Source organism: Garra rufa, chromosome 16 (assembly GCF_049309525.1).
Source record: "Garra rufa chromosome 16, GarRuf1.0, whole genome shotgun sequence".
NCBI lineage: Eukaryota > Metazoa > Chordata > Actinopteri > Cypriniformes > Cyprinidae > Garra > Garra rufa.
The window spans coordinates 32,844,917-32,864,388 of NC_133376.1; the positions used below are offsets into that span (position 1 = coordinate 32,844,917).

A 19,472-nucleotide genomic window follows, 5' to 3' on the forward strand; every position below is an offset into this window, starting at 1 on the left:
GATTTGCATGCGCCCACTGCAGCTCTGGCTGAAAGCGCGCGTGCCGCGCCGAGCGTGGGCGTCCGGTCGACTCCGTCTCACGATCGATCAGAGTTGCGTTACAGCCCTGATGCCGTGGAGAGCAGCCGACTGGTACCGAAAAGGGTGTCACTCTAGAGAGACCCTCGAGGGTGAAAGTAGTGTCCACGGACGCGTCCACCTTGGGAGGGGGGGGGCACTGCTAGAGGGCAGACCGGCGTTCGGCCTATGGTCAGAACGAGAGAAGTCACTGCACATCAACTGCCTCGAAGTGATAGCAGTGGAGAATGCGCTGACATACTTTCTTCCCCTATTGAAGGGAAGTCATGTTTTAGTCCGCTCCGACAACACATCGGTAGTGGCTTACATAAATCGCCAGGGCGGACTCAGGTCCAGAAACCTACATGCACTTGCAGAACGCCTTCTGGTATGGGCTCATCGCAACCTGTGCTCGCTAAGGGCAGCGCACGTGCGGGGGACCCTAAATGTAGGACCAGACAGACTGTCCAGGAACATTGTTCCGGCAGGCGAATGGTCGCTGCACCCCCAAACGGTGCAGCTATTATGGAAGATATTCGGCAGAGCGGAGATAGATCTATTTGCATCTCAGGACAACGCTCGCTGCCCAGAATTCTTTTCCAAAACCAAGGACGCACTAGCTCATACGTGGCCCCGCCGTCCTCTGTATGCCTTTCCCCCGGTCTCTCTCCTACCACAAGTGATAGAGAGGGTGAAAGAGGAAAAATGTGCAATTCTGCTGATAGCGCCGTTTTGGGGAAACCAGACTTGGTTCCCAGCGCTGATGCAGATGACGAGCATCGCACCGTGGCCAATACCTGTGAGGAGAGACCTCCTCTCGCAGGCGGGCGGCGCGATCTGGCACCCCCATCCCGAGCTGTGGTCCCTTCATGTAGGGGTCACCAGGGAATATATGATGAACTCCCCACAGGAGTGATCGCACAAGCTAGAGCTCCATCTACTAGACGGCTCTATGCATCGAAGTGGTCGATATTTGCGGACTGGTGCACAGCCCGCGGATCCTCACCCACAGACTGTGGTGTGACAGATGTACTTTCCTTCCTACAAGAGCTACTGGACAAGGGCAGATCCCCGTCCACGCTCAAAGTCTACGTGGCGGCCATAGCAGCGTTCTCGAGAACAACGCTAGGTCAGTCAATAGGGAAGAACGATTTAATCATCCGCTTCCTTAAAGGAGCTAAAAGGTTAAATCCACCCAGACCGCCCTCAGTCCCAACATGGGACCTTTCTGTGGTGTTGGACGCTATGAAGAGCGAACCATTTGAACCACTACGGGCGGCTGAATTAAAATATCTGTCTCTTAAGGCTATATTCCTACTAGCGCTCGCTTCAGTGAAGCGCGTGGGAGACTTGCATGCGCTTTCCGTGGGCGCGACATGCATGGAGTTTGGGCCCAACGACTCAAAAGTCATACTCAAACCCAAGCACGGATACGTGCCAAAGTCTATTAACACACCGTTTCGAGCACAGGTCATCGCACTGTCTGCTTTACCGGCTGTGGATGGAGAGGCTGACGCGAGACTCTTATGTCCAGTTAGAGCGCTAAGAGTCTATGTGTCTCGCACGTCTGCTTTTAGACAGACAGAACAGCTGTTTGTTTCGTTTTACGGGCATTCTAAGGGAATGGCTGCGTCAAAACAGACTTTATCCAGATGGATAGTGGATGCTATTGCACTGGCGTACGAGTCTAAGGGCATGCAATGCCCGCTGGGTGTCAGAGCACATTCCACGAGGGGCGTGGCCTCGTCGTGGGCTTGGTCGAGTGGGATCGACTTGCAAGATATTTGTACGGCGGCAGGCTGGGCCTCTCCGTCTACATTTATAAGATTCTACAACCTGAGGTTCCCGCCCTACAGGCCAAATTGCTGTCGGTCTAGATATTAGCAGATATCTGGACCCACGTTCTAAGTTTATCCAGGCCGTTTACCTGCCCGGATACACCAGGAGCCAGTGTGTTTAGGGCACTAATCCCCTTATATGTTTAAGCACTGTATGAACCCCGGGCTACGGCCCTAGGGTCTATGGTATCAGATCTGGCATGCACGGCGTTTTACAGGGCGTTCCCCTAGCGTTAGCTACGCAGTAAGAGTGACCTCTCGTAAGAGAACGTACTCGGTTACTAACGTAACCTCGGTTCTCTCAGAGAGGGAACGAGTACTGCGTACCTTGCCGTGCAAGCGTCTGCTCTGGGCGCTCTTATGATGAAAAAACCAGAGTGTAGCTACCTGCGAGCGATATTTATAGGCTGGGATCACGCCACTTTCGGCGGGAGATGACGTGTCAGGCGCGAAATGCACTCATTGGAGCTGACTTCGCGCCAAGCCTCGCTCGATAGGTGCTGCAGTTGCTGCGGAGCAGCCAATAGGCACGCAGTACGCCTCGCCTATGTCTGCTCACTGCGGCAACGCGTTTTACATTAATACAAAATTAAGGATAATTTTTTGGCTTCAATATCTCTCGCGGAAAGGATTTTCCCCTAGCGTTAGCTACGCAGTACTCGTTCCCTCTCTGAGAGAACCGAGGTTACGTTAGTAACCGAGTACGTTTTCTATAAGCCACTCTTGCTTTGTGCTTAGGTTTATTGTCCAGTTGGAAGGTGAACCTTCTGCCCAGTCTGAAGTTCTGAATGCTCAGGACTGGGTTTTCATTAAGGCTATCTATATTTTGCTGAGTTGAGCTTTGCTTTTACTCTGAGTCCCTCAGTCCCTGCTGCTTAAAAACAGCTCCACAGCATGAGGCAGCCACCAGCACACATTACTTTTGGGATGGTACTCTGCAGGTGATGAGCAGTGCCTGGTTTCCTCCATACATAATGCTTGGAACTGAGGTTCATTAGACCAGAAAATCTTTTTTTCTCACAGAGGGATTTGCTTTTTTGCAAATTCCAAGTGTGTTTTCATGTTTCTTCACTGAGGAGAGGATTGAGTCTTGTTGCACTGCCATAAATCCCACATAGGTTGAGTGTCACAGTGATGTTTGTCCTTCTGTAGGTTTCTCCTATTTTCACATATGATCATGGAGCTCCACTCTATGGAGTTCTTGACCGCCACTCTAACCATAGCCCTTCACCCTCAGTTGCTCAGTTTGGCCAGGAGGCCAGCTCTAGGAAGATTCCTGGTTGTTTCAAACTTCTTCCATTAAGGGTAATGGAGACTACATGCTTCTGTGAACCTTCAATGCTGCAGATTTTTTTTAACTCTTCACCAGATGTGTGGCTTGATGCAATCCTGCTTCTGAGCTCTACAGGCAGTATTTTGACCTCATGGCTTGGTTTTTGCTCTGATATGCATTTTCAGCTGTTAGACCTTTTATTAAGACGTGTGCCTTTCCAAATCACACCCATTCAATTGAATTTGCCACAGCTTAACGCCAATCAAAGTGTAGTAACATCTACAAGCAATATGAATGCTCCTGAGCTAAAGATAAGGGTATGAATACTTATGCAATGAAATTAAGTTTTTATTTTATTTTAATACATTTGAAAAGATGTTAAAAAACAGTTTTTTGCTTTGCCATTATAGTGTATGGAGTGTAGATTGATGTGGGGAAAAATAATTTAAAGCATTTTACATAAATCTGCAACATAAAATGTGAAAGTATACTTTCGCAAGGCACTGTATATTTTATAATGTAAAAAAAAAAAGATTTTGTTATTGAAACACATGCTGTTCTATTAAACTTTGTATTCATCAAATATAACGTTTTATCGATTAATCAAAGAATCTTGAAAAAAAATTAAGGTTTCCACAAAAAATATCTATCAAAACAACATGATAATTAAATATGTAACCCTAGACCACAAAACCATAAGTACTACGGGTATATAGTAGTCAACATTTGAAGTGGATCAAAAAAGTAAAAAAAAAAAAAAAAAAAAAAAACGGGTTTTGTTTTAGGACAACTTTGAAAGGGTTTTGATCCACTTCAAATGTTGACTACTATATTTTACACCCTCAGATTCCAGATTTTTAAGTAGTTGTATCTCGGCCAAATATTATCATATCCTAGCAAACCATACATCAATAGAAAACTTATTCATTATATATTTATATATTTTATGTTTAATATAGAATTATGTTGCAAACTCAGATTTGGATGTGAGAGATGTAAGCGTCTTATGTCTAGTTAGCTTATGCTTGATTGTCACATATATTGAAATTGTAGCCACAATATTCATGTGCAGAACATTTATGTAATTCATGCAGGAAGCAGGATGAAATAACACAATTTGCTGTTATTTAATCTGCTGTCTCCTGTATAAACCTCAAACCTGCTGTGCATTTTCCTTTTAAGTGCATCAAGCTCTCAGAGCTGAAACACCGAACACTTCCCCCTAGTGATGTTTGCAGAGCGACACAAAGATTATTTACCGATTCTTTCTTCCCTTGGCTCTGATGAAAAACATAATTTGATTTACAGCTCTCTCTGTAATATTTCCACATCATTTGCCACGCTCAAACAGTAAAGATTACAGCCACAAGACCCTGAGGTTCTGTAATCCATTTCAACAGAGCCGTTCAGTTTCTGCAACAGCAGCCCAAAGGCTCGCCGTGGATATTAATCTAACCTCTTCTAATGACTTTCTGTTTGAATTTACTTTGCTCCTGCATTTAAAGAGATAGATATGGTACGAGTGCATGGATTTGAAAAATCAAGCTTAATAAATCCATATGTGTATAATATTATCAATATGAGTCTAAAATGCATTTTTTACGAGGATTGTACAAGCACTTCTTCATAGTGATATAGCCATGCCTAGACTAGCTGGTATATAAACAGGAAATGTGGATCCATGAGCAGTGGGTATGTTATTGTGGCTTTGCATAGGCATTGATTTATTTCGATTGCTTTATTGGCCAGGCGAATGAGTTTAGACACCTCTTGAAAAGCAATTAGTTAGCCGGATAACATGCAGAATAACGTAATTTGCTGTTGCTCCATGCACTGTCTCTGATCTTTTCACCCTCTTACACCGTTTACAATATCCTAACGAAGCACATAGTCAATACAGGATCAAGCCTAGTGGGAGGCGAGCGTTTATAACGACTCAATGAAGTGCACGCAATGTACTTGCACACATTCAATACGGCCCGATCCATAGACCAGGCTGAAGAGCGATCCATTCCCAAACTCCATTAGCATGTTTATGCAACACTACAACATAGATTGCTTTTGGAAGTGCTAATGAGAGAGTGTACAACAGACCAAGCAGAGAGTGAGGATTGTTAGAAAAAGGGGGAAAAACAGCAGATAAAAGGGGAAGTAAAGATGTTAAGAGGATGGCAGAGGGACAAAAATACCATTTATTATGCTGAGATCAAAGGTTTTTTTTAATTAGCAGATGTTTTTTCAATAATTTAAAGTTACGTTGCAAAGTAAGAATTGTTTTCTACAATGTTATTTTAATTTCATTGAGATACTATTGTAGTTTGTATTAAGTTTTCATTTTCATTTTAGTGTTTTGTGTTTGTATTTTTAAAATGTCTATGTTTTTATAATTTATCTCAGTTTTATCTTTGTATTTTAGTAAATCAAGTTTTCTTTCATTCTATCCTAAATATAGAAAAGGATTTTGTGTAATTTTTTTTCTGTTCATATTTCTTTATTTCAAATAACAAAATTAAACCTTTTAGTTTTAGTTATCTATAATAATAATAATAATCCTGGTTTTCCCCCTCATCTACCACTGGTTAGACAGAGAGATAGTCTGACACCAAATTCATGCCATTGGTTGATATGTTATGTATTTTGCAAGGATATCAGTATATAAAATGGCTTTGTTATAGTTGACTTTGTATACTAAGTTTGTATTAATTTGTATACTAAATTAATAAATTACTTTACAGTTACACTTTAGACACTGTGTTTGTGTATGTGTGTATCACCATATGTGACTCTGGACCACAAAACAAGTCATGCTGTAAGTAGCACAGGTATATTTGTAGCAATAGCCAACAAAACACTGCATGGGTCAAAATTATACATTTTTCTTTTATGTTAAAAAACATTAGGATATTAAGTAAAGATCATGTTTCATGAAGACATTTTGTAAATGTCCTTCCACAAATATATCAAAACTTAATTTTTAATTAGTAACATGCATTGCTAAGAACTTAATTTGGAAGCCTTTAAAGGCAATTTTCCCAATATTTGCACCCTCAGATTCCATATTTCAAATAGTACCTCCACCAAATATTGTCTTATCCTAACAAACTCACATCAACAGAAAAATGTACCCTTATGACTAGTTTTGTGGTCCAGGGTCACATATTACTTACTATCCACTGTGTCACGTAAAGCATTCAAACCTCATCTTGCATATTCTTTCTCCTCCCTTCTTTGTCCTTCAGGAACACTTCACACCAGAGTGCAAGTTTAAGGAGTCGGTGTTTGAGAACTACTACGTGACATACTCCTCCATGATCTATAGACAGCAGCAGTCGGGCAGAGGCTGGTACCTAGGCCTGAACAAGGAAGGAGAGATCATGAAGGGCAACCATGTGAAAAAGAACAAGCCCGCTGCACACTTCCTCCCCAAGCCTTTGAAAGGTAAGTCACTACCTCGACACACTATGTAGTCACTGTTATTGCTACAGACGCAATTAAAGGGATAGTTCACCCCAAAATGAAAATTATGTCATTAATTAATCACCCTAATATCATTCCGAATCCATAAGACCGCCGGTGATCTTTAGAACACAAATTAAGATATTTTTGATGAAATCCAAGAGCTTTCTGACCCTGAATAGACCACAACGGTACTACCACAATCAAGGTCCAGAAAGTTAGTAAAAACATCGTTAAAATAATCCTTGTGACATCAGTGGTTCAACCGTAATTTTATGAAGCTACTAGAATGCTTTTTGTCAGGATCAGAAATCTCTCGGATTTCATAAAAAAATCTCTTAATTTGTGTACCAAAGGTCTTACAGGTTTGGAACAACATAAGGGTGAGTAATTAATGACAGATAAAGTTTTGGATGAATTATCCCTTTAAAGGAGTAGTTCACTTTCAGAACAAAATTTTACAGATAATGTACTCACCCCCTTGTCATCCAAGATATTCATGTCTTTCTTTCTTCAGTCATAAGGAAATTGTTTTTTGAGGAAAACATTTTAGGATTTCTATGGTGCCCCCGAGTTAGAACTTCCAAAATGCAGCTTCAAATGGCTCTAAACGATCACAGCCGAGGAAAGAAGGGTCTTATCTAGCAATTACAAATTACAATTCATATACTTTTTAACCTCAAATGCGTGTCTTGTGTAGTTTCTGTGTGTACTCTGTGTAGAGATTAAAAAGTATTTTGAAAAATTGTAAATGTTTTTAGAAAATAAACGATCGTTTCGCTAGATAAGACCCTTCTTCCTCGGCTGGGATCATTTAGAGCCATTTGAAGCTGCATTTTTGAAGTTCAAACTCAGGGGCACCATAGAAGTCCATTATATGGAGAGAAATCATGAAATGTTTTCCTCAAAAAACAATTTCTTTACGACTGAAGAAAGACATAAACATCTTGGATGACAAGGGGGTGAGTACATTATCTGTAAATTTTTGTTCTGAAAGTGAACTACTCCTTAAAGTTTCTTTATAAAATTATTTTTTAAAGCCACTATCCAGCTCTAAAACATTTAATCGAGTAAAAATGAGTTCAATCTCTATAAAAAGCTTCTCATGATCGTGAATGACTGGAAAAGTCATTTAAGGGTTTGTGGGAACCCTGATGATTCATCTGCTAGACAGGAGATAAAACACAAGGCATCTTTTTTCAGTGTCAAAATGAAATTCCATTATATGTGCCCCAATGAATGCTCTAAACTATCCGCTCTGGACCTGTGAGCACACAATCTGCCCTTTTATTGTCCCTCCACCCGCGTTTAGTTTGGCACGCTGTTCTCTCCGTGCGCCTGAGGGAAACGCTGGTCTCAGGCTCTTTGCTGAGGTGATGAGGTGTGGATAGTGAAGTCCGTAAGGAGCGCTGCAGACGCCAGCACAATCAGACAGTTTAAAGCGACGTCTGTGGCAGAAGGCTCGGGAATGATAAAGCAGCTTTTGACAGCAAACAGCGCTTGTACCCTTCCATCCAGGCCAAGGCAGCCATCTCAGAGCAGAACACAACAGAGCTTTGTGCAATTGTCAAAGTTCCTTGTGGCTTTCATCTGCCGGCTGCATACTTTCTTGTCAGTGAACAGAGAGAGTGCGCTTTAAGCACAAATCCTAACTCTGTGGAAGTTTTTTGTTGTTGTTTTTGTTGCTTCGGAAAAAAATGAATGAAAGCTTACATTTTAAACATTAAGAGACTACGCATAAATATTCCATTTATTTCTGAGCGTCAAAAGATGTGCCAGTTTCAAGGTAAACATTTAGTTTCATTGCTTTTAGATTGACTTTTAATGCCTTGTCGTCATTTAGTAAAGACGCATAATTAGGAAATTGTCTCCTAATGAAGATGAGACGGTTCTCCAAACTATGAGCTGCTTTGTTTTTATGTAAAGCAGTAACTTATCAAATGACTCATGCTGCACAAATGAGTTTTTGAACATAATGTCTGATAATGTCACGCCACTTACAGAAATCAATAACGCTTTTCATTGCTCAAAGAATTAAAACAAGGTCTTTCATTTGATTATAATTAAAAATAGAGGCTTAGCAGCTGAGAAACATTTTGTTCCCCGAGAAATGTCTTAGCCCTTGAAAATGCATTTCCTATTTCTAAAGAGGCTTGTAGTGTGGTGAGAGGATAATGGTGAATGTTGGTAATGTAAGAGACAGCAGGAGTAATGCAATAGCTTGGAAGGACAGTCTGATGCTACTGGCTCCACACTGCATTCACTGTGGAGATGCTTTACTAGAGCTGATTTCAGAGGTTATTGAAAAGCCTTTTAGTGTGATTTATGCTTAAAAAAGGTGAAAATAGAAAATACACCTATTCAAGATACATTATCTGAATACAAGTCTTAAAGGATAGTTCACAAATTAAAAAATACAAATAAAAGAAGTTCACTTCCAGAACAAACATTTACAGATAATTTACTCACCCCTTTGTCATCCAAGATGTTCATGTCTTTCTGTCGTCGTAAAGAAATAGTTTTTTGAGGCAAACATTTTAGGAATGTTCTCCATATAGTGGACTTCTATGGTGCCCCCGAGTTTGAACTTCCAAAATGCAGTTTAATGCAGCTTCGAAGGGCTCTAAACGATCCCAGCCGAGGAAGAAGGTTCTCATCTAGCGAAACGATCTGTTAATTTCTAAAAAAAAAAATAAAAAAAATTACAATTTATATACTTTTTAACCTCAAATGCTCATCTTGTCTAGCTCTGGGTATTCATGACAGTCAGAGTATGTCAAAAAACTCACATCTCATTTTCTCCTCCAGAAGAAATTAGAAGTTAGAGGACAAAATGAGGTGGGAGTTTTTCGATATACCCTAACTGTATTGACCTGGAATAGTTCACGCAAAGCTAGACAAGACGAGCATTTGAGGTTAAATAGTATATAAATTGTAAATTATTTTTTTAAAAATCCAATCGTTTCACTAGATAAGCCCCTTCTTCCACATCTGGGATCATTTTGAGCCCTTTAAATCTGCATTTAAACTGCATTTTGGAAGTCCAAACTCGTGAGCACCATTGAAGTCCACTATATGGAGAAAAATCCTGAAATGTTTGCCTCAAAAAACAATTTCTTTACGACTGAAGAAAGAAAGACATGAACATCTTGGATGACAAGGGGGTGAGTAAATTATCTGTACATTTTTGTTCTGGAAGTGAACTACTCCTTTAAGATATTTTTGATGAAATCCAAGAGCTTCATGACCCTGCATTGACAGCAATGCAACTGACACGTTCAAGGCCCAGAAAAGTAGTAAGGACATTGTTAAAATAGTCCATGTGACATCAGTGGTTCAACTGTAATGTTATGAAGCTACGAGAATACTTTTTATGTGCAAACTAAACAAAAATAACAACTTTGTTAAACAATTTCTTCGGACGCTGGAGTCAGCGTTAAAGGAGAAGTTCACTTCTAGCACAAAAATGTTCATATAATTTACTCACCCCCTTGTCATCCAAGATGTTCATGTCTTTCTTTCTTCAGTCGATAAGAAATTGTTTAAGGAAAACATTTCAGGAATTATCTCCATATAGTGGACTTCAATGGTGCTTCCAAGTTGAACTTCCGAAATGCAGCTTCAAATGGCTCTAAACAATCCCAGCCGAGGAAGAAGGGTCTTATCTAGTGAAACGATCTGTCATTTTCCTAAACAAATTGACAATTTATATACTTTTTAACCTCAAACACTCGTCTTCTCTAGGTCTGTGTCACCTGTTTTTTCCGGTTCAAGACAGTTAGGGTATGTTAAAATACTCCCATCTCGTTTTCTTCCACAACTTTAAAATCGCCCTATATCACTGCAGAAGTACCGACCCAATGTTTAAAAAGTGAACATGCAAAGAAGATCAAACGCTCTTTACAAAAAAAGACTATTTTGAAGTTGAAGAAGAAAATGAGATGGGAGTTTTTCGACATACTCTAACTGTATTGACCCAGATTACACAGAAAACGCATGCACATCGCAGAGAAGAGACGAGATGAGCATTTCAGGTTAAAAAGTATAGAAATTGTCAATTTGTTTAGAAAATGACCGATCACTTTGCTAGATGAGACCCTTCTACCTCGGCTGGGATCGTTTAGAGCCCTTTGAAGCTGCATTTAAACTGCATTTTGGAAGTTTAAACTTGGGGGCCCCATTGAAGTCCACTATATGGAAATAATTCCTGAAATGTTTTCCTCAATAAACATAATTTCTTTACGACTGAAGAAAGAAAGAGATTAACATCTTGGATGACAAAAGGGTGATTAAATTATCTGTAAATTTTTGTTCTGGAAGTGAACTTCTCCTTTAATAAAAAAAAATAAATAAAGATGTCAACCTTAACTAGTGTTAACAAATTGAAAGTTATTGCAAAGTGTTACCATAATCTTTCATTAGAAAAGCAATGATTGTGTCAGTTATGAGTTTAGTTGTTGTTGAGGAGAGTTATGTAATTTCAAGAGAGAAAATTGGAATTTTGCTCGCTGCCTTATAAAGATTCTTCAGCAGTATTCTTCCAGAGGACCAATTAAGGAACCGTCTCCTCGCTGTGAACATGGCTTCGGCTGCCAGCTCACAAAGTACTGTAGTCTCTGTCCAAAGCGCGCACACACACACACACACACGTATATATATATAAAGCCTGTACAATCATTACCATTGCCAAAGAACAAGCCATCATATGGCTGATGTACCTGCATCATAATCCCTGAGCGTGGGGCCTCATTTATGTTCAATTACTTTAATTAGAAAAGTGTTCAAAACATTTAAAAGTGCTTAACATTTCAACCTTGCATTGCCATATTGATGCAGTCACATTTTGAAGCACACTGGTCCAGAAGATTTGATGAGCAGGTATGTGACAAAGCCTCTACAGAGTGCTCTAATAATGACCTGGCCACCGTTCTCTGAGACTTCTGCATCCCTCCGGTGAGAAGCTTGACACTCGCTTGCACAACCAATATGTCAACTATCGATTCGTAGAGCTTTTCCCTTAAGTGCTGTATCGATTGCATGTTGCAGGCAGAAGAAGCTTTGTGTGAGGTTAAAGGAAGTCTTTGTGATGCTCCCTGCACTGCACATTCTTCGTTAAGACGATCAGATGGCTCGCTCATTGGCTGCCTAGTGGATTTCTGGAGTGATGAAATGTCAAGTGCTCGAGTCTGATGTTGGTGTCAGATAGCAGGAGTTGTGTTTTCTATACGGCAAGACATAGATAATAGCTGGCTAAATCAAATTTTTTCTGTTGAAAAGTTATGACTTGGAGTGAAAAGGTGCCTCTCAGAACCTTTTCTGCTTGACTCACATTCTCCTTTTTTACAGTTTGTTCTGCTCTACTGTATCTCAGTGGTTTTGCCCTGTTTGTGTAACTCAGTGAGACAGTCACTTTAACACTTTAATATTTTGCACCATCAATTGCCAAAACATACTACAAATAAATTATACATGTAAACTACTTTAAAAGTTGGGTCTATATATATATATATATATATATATATATATATATATATAGACCCTTTTTTAAGAAATCTTGGTAACACTTTAATGTATAAACTGACATTTTTCTAATACATTTTTCTTTTGTAATGTGTTATAGGATTTGTAAGATTTGTAATGTTTTTTAAAGATTTCTCTAATGCTCATCAAGTTATTAATTTGATCAAAAATACAGAAAAAACATCAATATTGCGAAATATTATTACAGTTTAAAATAGTTTATTATTTGAATATATATAATATATATAAGATATTATTTATTTCTGTGATGCAAAGCTGAATTTTCATCAGTCATTACTTCAGTCTTAAGTGTCACATGATTCTTCAGAAATCATCCTAATATGCTGATTTATTACTTTTATTATGGAAACAGTTGTGCTGCTTAATATTTTTTTGTGATACCTGTGATACTTTTTTCAGGATTCGTTGATGAATAAAAAGTTAAAAACAACAGCATTTATTCAAAATAGTAAATATTTCTATTTCTTTTCATCAATTTAACAAATCCTTGATGAATAAAAGTTATGAAATAATGTATTGACCACAAACTTTTAAATGGCAGTTTATATTGTTACAAAAGGTTTCTATTTTAAATAAATGCTGTTCTTTTTAACTTTTTATTTATTGAACAATTCTAAAAAAAAGTATCACAGGTTCCAAAAAGCAGCACAATTGTTTTCAACATTGATAATACATCAGCAAGGATCATGTGACACTTAAGTAATGATGCTGAAAATTCAGCTTTGCATCACAGGAATAAATTCTTTTAAAATATATTCCCATAGAAAAGTTTTTTCACATTGAAATATATAAAAAAAAAAAAATCTGTAATTTTAATCAAATAAATGCAGCCCTGATAAGCATAAGAAACTTGAAAAATCTCACTGATCGCAAACTTTTAAATGGCAGTGTATATATTATTTATTCCGGTGATGGTAACTCTGAATTTTCAGCATTATTACCACAGTGTTTTTAGTCTTCAGAAATCAGAGCTCTTTTACTGTCACTTTAAGACAATTTAATCAAAGTCCTTTTAAGACAAGTCATGTCACTCGGCGGCCATCTTTGAAACGCTACTCGGGCATTCAAGTGCAACTCCTATCTCTTTGAATGGGGAAACATCAAATTCTCCAAAACTGTTCACCAACCTCACGATTAAATTTCATATTTTAAATCTGCAAAGAAATCCAACAAGAACTGCCTCATAAATATGGTTCCTTGTGCTCCAATAGCGTTAAAAAACGCTCATTTTTCCGGCTAAATGAGCCAGTGCGCATGCGCAGTACTGAGCTCACATCTCAGAGCGCCGATTGTTTCTATAGCAACCGGGACTTCTAACGGCAGCTGCAGTGATGCGCTGACTTTACTAATCAACGATTGGCTCTTTCACTAAGAAGGCGGAGCTTCGTGGCCATGATGACCGTTGCATTTTTCTCCATTCAAAACTACACGAGTGACATGTCTTTGGTATTCTATAGTCTTTGATTTAATGCATCATTGCTGAATTTTTTGAACAGTGGTGTTTATATTTGTCATACTGTAAACGCAGTATTTCATTTCATAACCGGTATAGAGTCCTGATTTCAGATTTTGCTTTTGGGTGTTTTTCTTTTCTTTTTTTTTTTGATAAATAAATGGCTTAGACAATTACCAACCACTGGTTATTGATCACATTAAAGGTTGACATTTTCTATGCATATTTAATACGAAAATGTCTAAATTGCAAATGGGTAAATACACAAACACAATAAAGAATTGTAAAACACAGATTTTTCTTTTTTGTGAACATACTGTTTACTAAAACTGATGGAAAATTTTTAGCTTGTTCACATTTAATCAGTGGCTTTCATAAGGTAAACAAGCACATTTGCATGCCATTAGCATTTCCTCTGTGCACATCTAACATAAAACGTGGCATGCTCTCACTAACCACACGATTTTTCTTTGTTTCCTGTTTTTCAGTGGCCATGTACAGGGAACCCTCTCTGCACGACCTGACCGAGTTCTCGCGTTCCGGTAGCGGCACACCCACTAAGAGCCGGAGTGCCTCCGCTGTGCTGAACGGGGGCAAAGCTGTGAGTCAGAACGAGTCAACGTAGCCCGGTTTACCCCGGCCCGGCCCGCTACCTTACGCCTTCACCAAAACCTCTGAATGCTTGTGACTTCACACAGACTTCTCTCCAAAAAGCTCTCAGCGGTTCAGGACAACATGAAACATAACATAACCACTTGCAAAGTAGAATAACATCTGATTGGACTTCGGTATAATTAGCTCGTTTTTTTGTTACGTTTAGCTTGTTTCGCTTTCGTTTTTTTTTTTTTTTCTCTCAATCACCACTATAATAGCCTTTTCCACATGAAACACAGAAATTGTAGCCTTTCTTAAAATGGGTCGTTAAGTCCCTTTCAGTAGTCGAACGTCAATCATCAAAGTTAATTTCCTAGCATTGCAGGTCCTGATCACTTGTTAAGAGTTCAGGACAGTGAGTGAGGGTTTTAGCTGCACGGGTGCGGTGGAAGGAAGGCACCCTTGTCCTCCATGCTTCCTGAGTGTGAAGCGATAGAGAAGCGCCCGTCCCGGTGCGTGGGGGGCTCCTGCGTTCTTGTGCACTCGCTCAGAGAGCTTTGCTCTCTAGCATGGGAATATAAAGCCTGCGTTCTGCTCACACGAAGAGCGAAGCTGAGCCTCTCTGAAGCGAGAGGCCACGGCTTGCTAATTGTTTGAATGAGCTGTGAGCTTTTCTTACTTTTTCTCTTCCTCTTGTTCTTCCCCAAATCAGTGTTTTTCGAGGTTTAAACCGCGACTGGAGATCCAGCGCACCAAAGACAGAACTGTGAGAGTTTCCCCTCGAGCCGTCAGACCACACCGGTACATATATACGCATGGCAGGTTCTAATTAGTGAGAGGTTTCAGTATTCGAGGAGATGGATGTGTGGTTCACGAGGGCTGTTTCGATGTCGCCCCTTTTGTCTCTTTTGCGTCCCGTCGTCCGTTTTCTAAGTTAGTCTGTGTGCTTGTGTTTTTGCCTTTCCCGCACATGTCGAGTCTCCTTTGGTCAAAGCTGGTCACCGTTACCGGTGATTTCCGAGACATGGCGGGACTCCCACCTGGACTGCGTTTTGTGTATAAGTAATTTACGGTGGTGACAATTTTCTATTTAAATGAGCAAAGAAAAAAATGATACTGTGGAACTTAAGTTGGTTGAATTTTTTAGGGTATGTCTAATTTGTAAAAGTGAAAAAAAAAAAAAAAAAAAAATGCTACAAAAAAAAAATACTTGTACAGGGCATGTACAAATCAGGTTGTGTACAATAAGGAGCCTTTTTGTGGCCTGCAGTACAGTATATATCCTTTCCCTCGGGCAACATAACGTCATACATGCTACACGGGGGTTTTACTCTCTTCTGTTTCTTTCTGGGTTTCTTTCTTCTTTTAGATGAACATACAGTATCTGTTGCATGGGAGACTGCAGGGAGGTGAGGAATAGAGCTGCATGATGTAGGCTATGTGTATTAACTCCTCCCTGGATCATATGTTCCGAACTACCAGGATAAAACTGACAAACAAACAACATGTATGTACCGACCGGCGCTCTGCCGTGTACCTTCAAGTTGTTTCTTATTTGTTGTGTACATACAATGCACTGAATAAAATGTTTATATTAAGATATACTTTTAAAATGTGTCTGCGTGCTTTATTTGTTGACTTCGATCGCTGTGATTGTATTATCATTCCACAGGCCGTTCGCCCAGGCAGCTGCTCTCGTCTTTGCCAATTCGGTTTGTTCTAATGGCCTCTTACATCTTATTTTAATCTACTTACTTGTGGAATTGGGATATTAAATAGTCATATCGTGCCAAGGAAATCAAATACTGAAGTGACGGAGCAATCAAATTGATAGCAAAGGGAAAAAAAAGTACATTTTATTGCTGTTGTTGTAGCACTTTTGTTGTTTTCAGTGTGAACAAAAGTAAAACGGTGCTTAACAGAGGACCATGTTGTAAGAAGGTGACAAATAGCACTGCACTAGAAAGCGGATGTTGTTTTTGATGGTTTCCTGGCAGTGATATAGCTAACTAAATCCACTTCCTCTTGAGAAAGATGAATCACCCTTAGAAAAGTCTTCTTTAATTGCCTGCAGAGTCAAGACTACTACATGGCTTCTACCTTGTGAAGCAATTCCATATAATGAATCAATATGGTGGTAGACAGCACTGTGACCAAAGACGGAGTTTCCTAGAATATAGTGCATATATATTAGGAAATCCTATTATAGAGCAGTAGATCCATACAGTTCACAATATGAATGTCAGTACTTTTTACCTTTATGATATTATGTTGAATATTGTATTGTAATGTCAATATCAGATCTAGCTCGGTGTTTAAATGCTTGGAGTTGGTACGATTTTTTTTATGATTTTGAAATGAGTCTCACCAAGGCTGTATTTATTCAATAAATTACAGTAAAAACTGTAATATTATGAAATATTTTTTACAGTGTAAAATAACTACTCTATTTGAATATAGTTTACATTTTAATTTACTCCTGCCATGCAAAGCTGATTTTTTTTAGCATTGATACTCCAGTTTGCAGTGTCCCATTATGCTTAAGAAATCATTTTAATATGCTTATTTGCTGTTTAAGAAACATTAGTTATTATCAGTGTTAAAAAACATTTGTCCAACTCAATATTTTTGTGGAAACAGTGTTTTTTTTTTCTTTTAGGAATGTTTGATGAAGTTCAAAAGAACAGCATTTACTGTATTTGAAAAATAAATCTTTATGTAATCTTATTAACACCACACTAAATTAGATCACACTCATTTTATTAGCTTGATTAATTTTGCCATCATCTAATCTTCACGTAAAGGTTTTTCTTTAATGTACATATAATGTTTGGCAAATAACTAAAAAAATTGTCATACAATGTGACGCCTAAATTTACTTTAAAAACATTTTAAGGTTTTTTTTTTACTTTTAATTTCCACAAAATAGTATAGACTTATTCTATAGGCTCATTTTATATAATTGTAATATTTGTAAATCCCTGTATATAAAATATAACATATATGCACACACACTACCAGTCAAAAGATTTAAAACAGTAAGATTTTTAAGCTCATTAAGCCTGCATTTATTTGATCCAAAGTACAAGTATAAATGGTGAAATATTTTTACTATTAAAAATAACTGTTTTCTATTTGAAAATATTTGAAAATGTAATTTATTCCTGTGATCAAAGCTAAATTTTCAGCATCATTACTTCAGTCTTCAGTGTCACGTGATCCTTTAATAATCATTCTAATATGCCGATTTGCTGTTCAATAAATATTTTTCATTATTCATATTCATGAAAGAAACTGGTAAGCTGTTTCAACATAATAATACATATTTTTGGAGCAGCATATCAGAATATTAAAATGATTTCTGAAGGATCATGTGACTAATGCTAAAAAAACAGCTTTGAAATCACAGGAATAAATTATATATTCAAATAGAAAACAGTTATTTTAAATGGTAAAAAATATTTCATAATTTTACTGCTTTTGCTGTACTTTGGATCAAATAAATGCAAGCTTGGTGAGCAGAAGAGACTTCTTTAAAAACATTTTTAAAAAGTCTTACTGTTCAAAAACTTTTGACTGGTCGTGTATATACAGTAAATTTTGTAGATAACTTTTGATGAATATAAATGTCTATATATGTGAGTGTGAGAAGGAATATAAGGATCACTAACAATGGTAGAGACAGTGAAAGTGTCTTTAGTTGCAGTGCAGTATGTATATACAGCAATCAAGTGGTCTGTGTGTTATTAGCTCTGTAAGCAGAAATGAACTAATGAGGAGTCTGTTCCACAGCAGCGGGTACGACACATTTCAGCTCTTATGCTGCTGCTCTATGCACTCCCATTATTTCCTCTCTGTGGCCCCTTTCTTCTTGTTCATTAGCCAGCACACTCTAATTCATTAACACAGACAGTTCTGTAACGCTGCAGGCTGAAGCCAACTGGACAGACAGCAGCTCACAGAGCATCCAGCATAATGAAGACAAAGCCTCAGGGGATCCCAGTAACTCACTATAGAGACCTCACACCAAACTCAACTTATAGACTTTTGCAAATCTTGCATAGACTGAAGGCAAGCAAATGACTGAAGCCCAAAACCTATTCGTGGCCATGTTTACACAAATATTATGTAAAGTCAAATCATTCTTTAACATCTTTCATACCACAGCTGAAAGTCTGTGCGAGTTTGGTTTAGGTGGAAGTTTCCTGGATTTATCGAAGTCCTGAAACCTGATTTCCATTAAACGCCTATTAAATGCAGGCACTAGATTTCACAGAAAAAGCAACACAGACATTCTCTAAAAATCTTTTCAAAGTATCCTGGGACATATAAAATTTGATATAGGTGTTTTTTTTTTTTTTTTTATTTATTTCTTATGGTCCAAAAATTGTAAAAGAAAGAACAAATTGCACATGCTAAACTTACATATATTATTTTTTCCAAATTTAATTTTTTTTTTTTCTAAATTCACTTTTTTCCATTTTAATTTTCTGGATTCCATTTTTTTCTATTTTTTTATGATTAAAAAAAAAATGTTAATCAAAAAGCATGTCCAATTAATTAAAATCATGGAACTTACACATTTAACACAGCAAACAGCAACAAAAAATAATAATTTTTATGGCCCTATAAATTTTGTTTGTTTTCCTAAAATCTATTTTCTGTTTTTTCAAGTTTTCAAGTCTTATGATCCATATAATGTCAAAGAAAAAAAAATGCACATGCTAAACTTGCGTGTGTTACAATTTTAAAGTAAATATTTTTCCCAAATTCCATTTTTAATTTTTTTCCAAATTAATTTTTTTCCTTCTTTCATTTTAATTTTCTGGATTTTTAAAAAAAAAATTATTTAATTTTTTCTAGACTCTATTTCAATGGTTAAATTAAAAAATTATAATCGAAAAGCATGTGAAATAAATTAAAATTATGGAACTTACAAAATTTAACAGCAATTGATTAAATTACATGCTCTATGAAATGTGTTTTTCCCCCTCAAATTTAGTTTTAGTTTTTTCTAAATATTTTGTTTTCCATTAATTTTCTGAATTCTATTTTAATGGTTTCATTACATTTTAATAATCTTAATAATCTCTAATTAATTAATTTAATTAAAATTGAATATAATGTTAAATTTAATTAAAATTGTAACTATTTATTTCAGAAATACTGTGTTATGCATTTACATTTTTCTGGTAAATGCTGTGTTCATAATTTGTCAGTAGTAGTAGTACTATTTATTTTACAAACTTTTATTTTGATG

The 19,472-nt window shown here is 37.6% G+C and overlaps 1 protein-coding gene across 5 annotated transcripts in view; it reads left to right on the forward strand.

Annotated features, from left to right (window-relative positions):
* Window positions 1-15,816, forward strand: part of fgf13a (fibroblast growth factor 13a) — a 163,286-nt gene extending 147,470 nt beyond the window's left edge. For all 5 annotated transcript variants that reach the window (XM_073820598.1, XM_073820601.1, XM_073820597.1 and 2 more), the window contains 2 exons: window positions 6,408-6,606; window positions 14,107-15,816. In XM_073820598.1, the coding sequence (XP_073676699.1) occupies window positions 6,408-6,606; window positions 14,107-14,243 (336 nt within the window). In that variant the 3' untranslated portion in view covers window positions 14,244-15,816. The remainder of the gene's footprint in view (window positions 1-6,407; window positions 6,607-14,106) is intronic.
* Window positions 15,817-19,472: the final 3,656 nt, after the last annotated feature.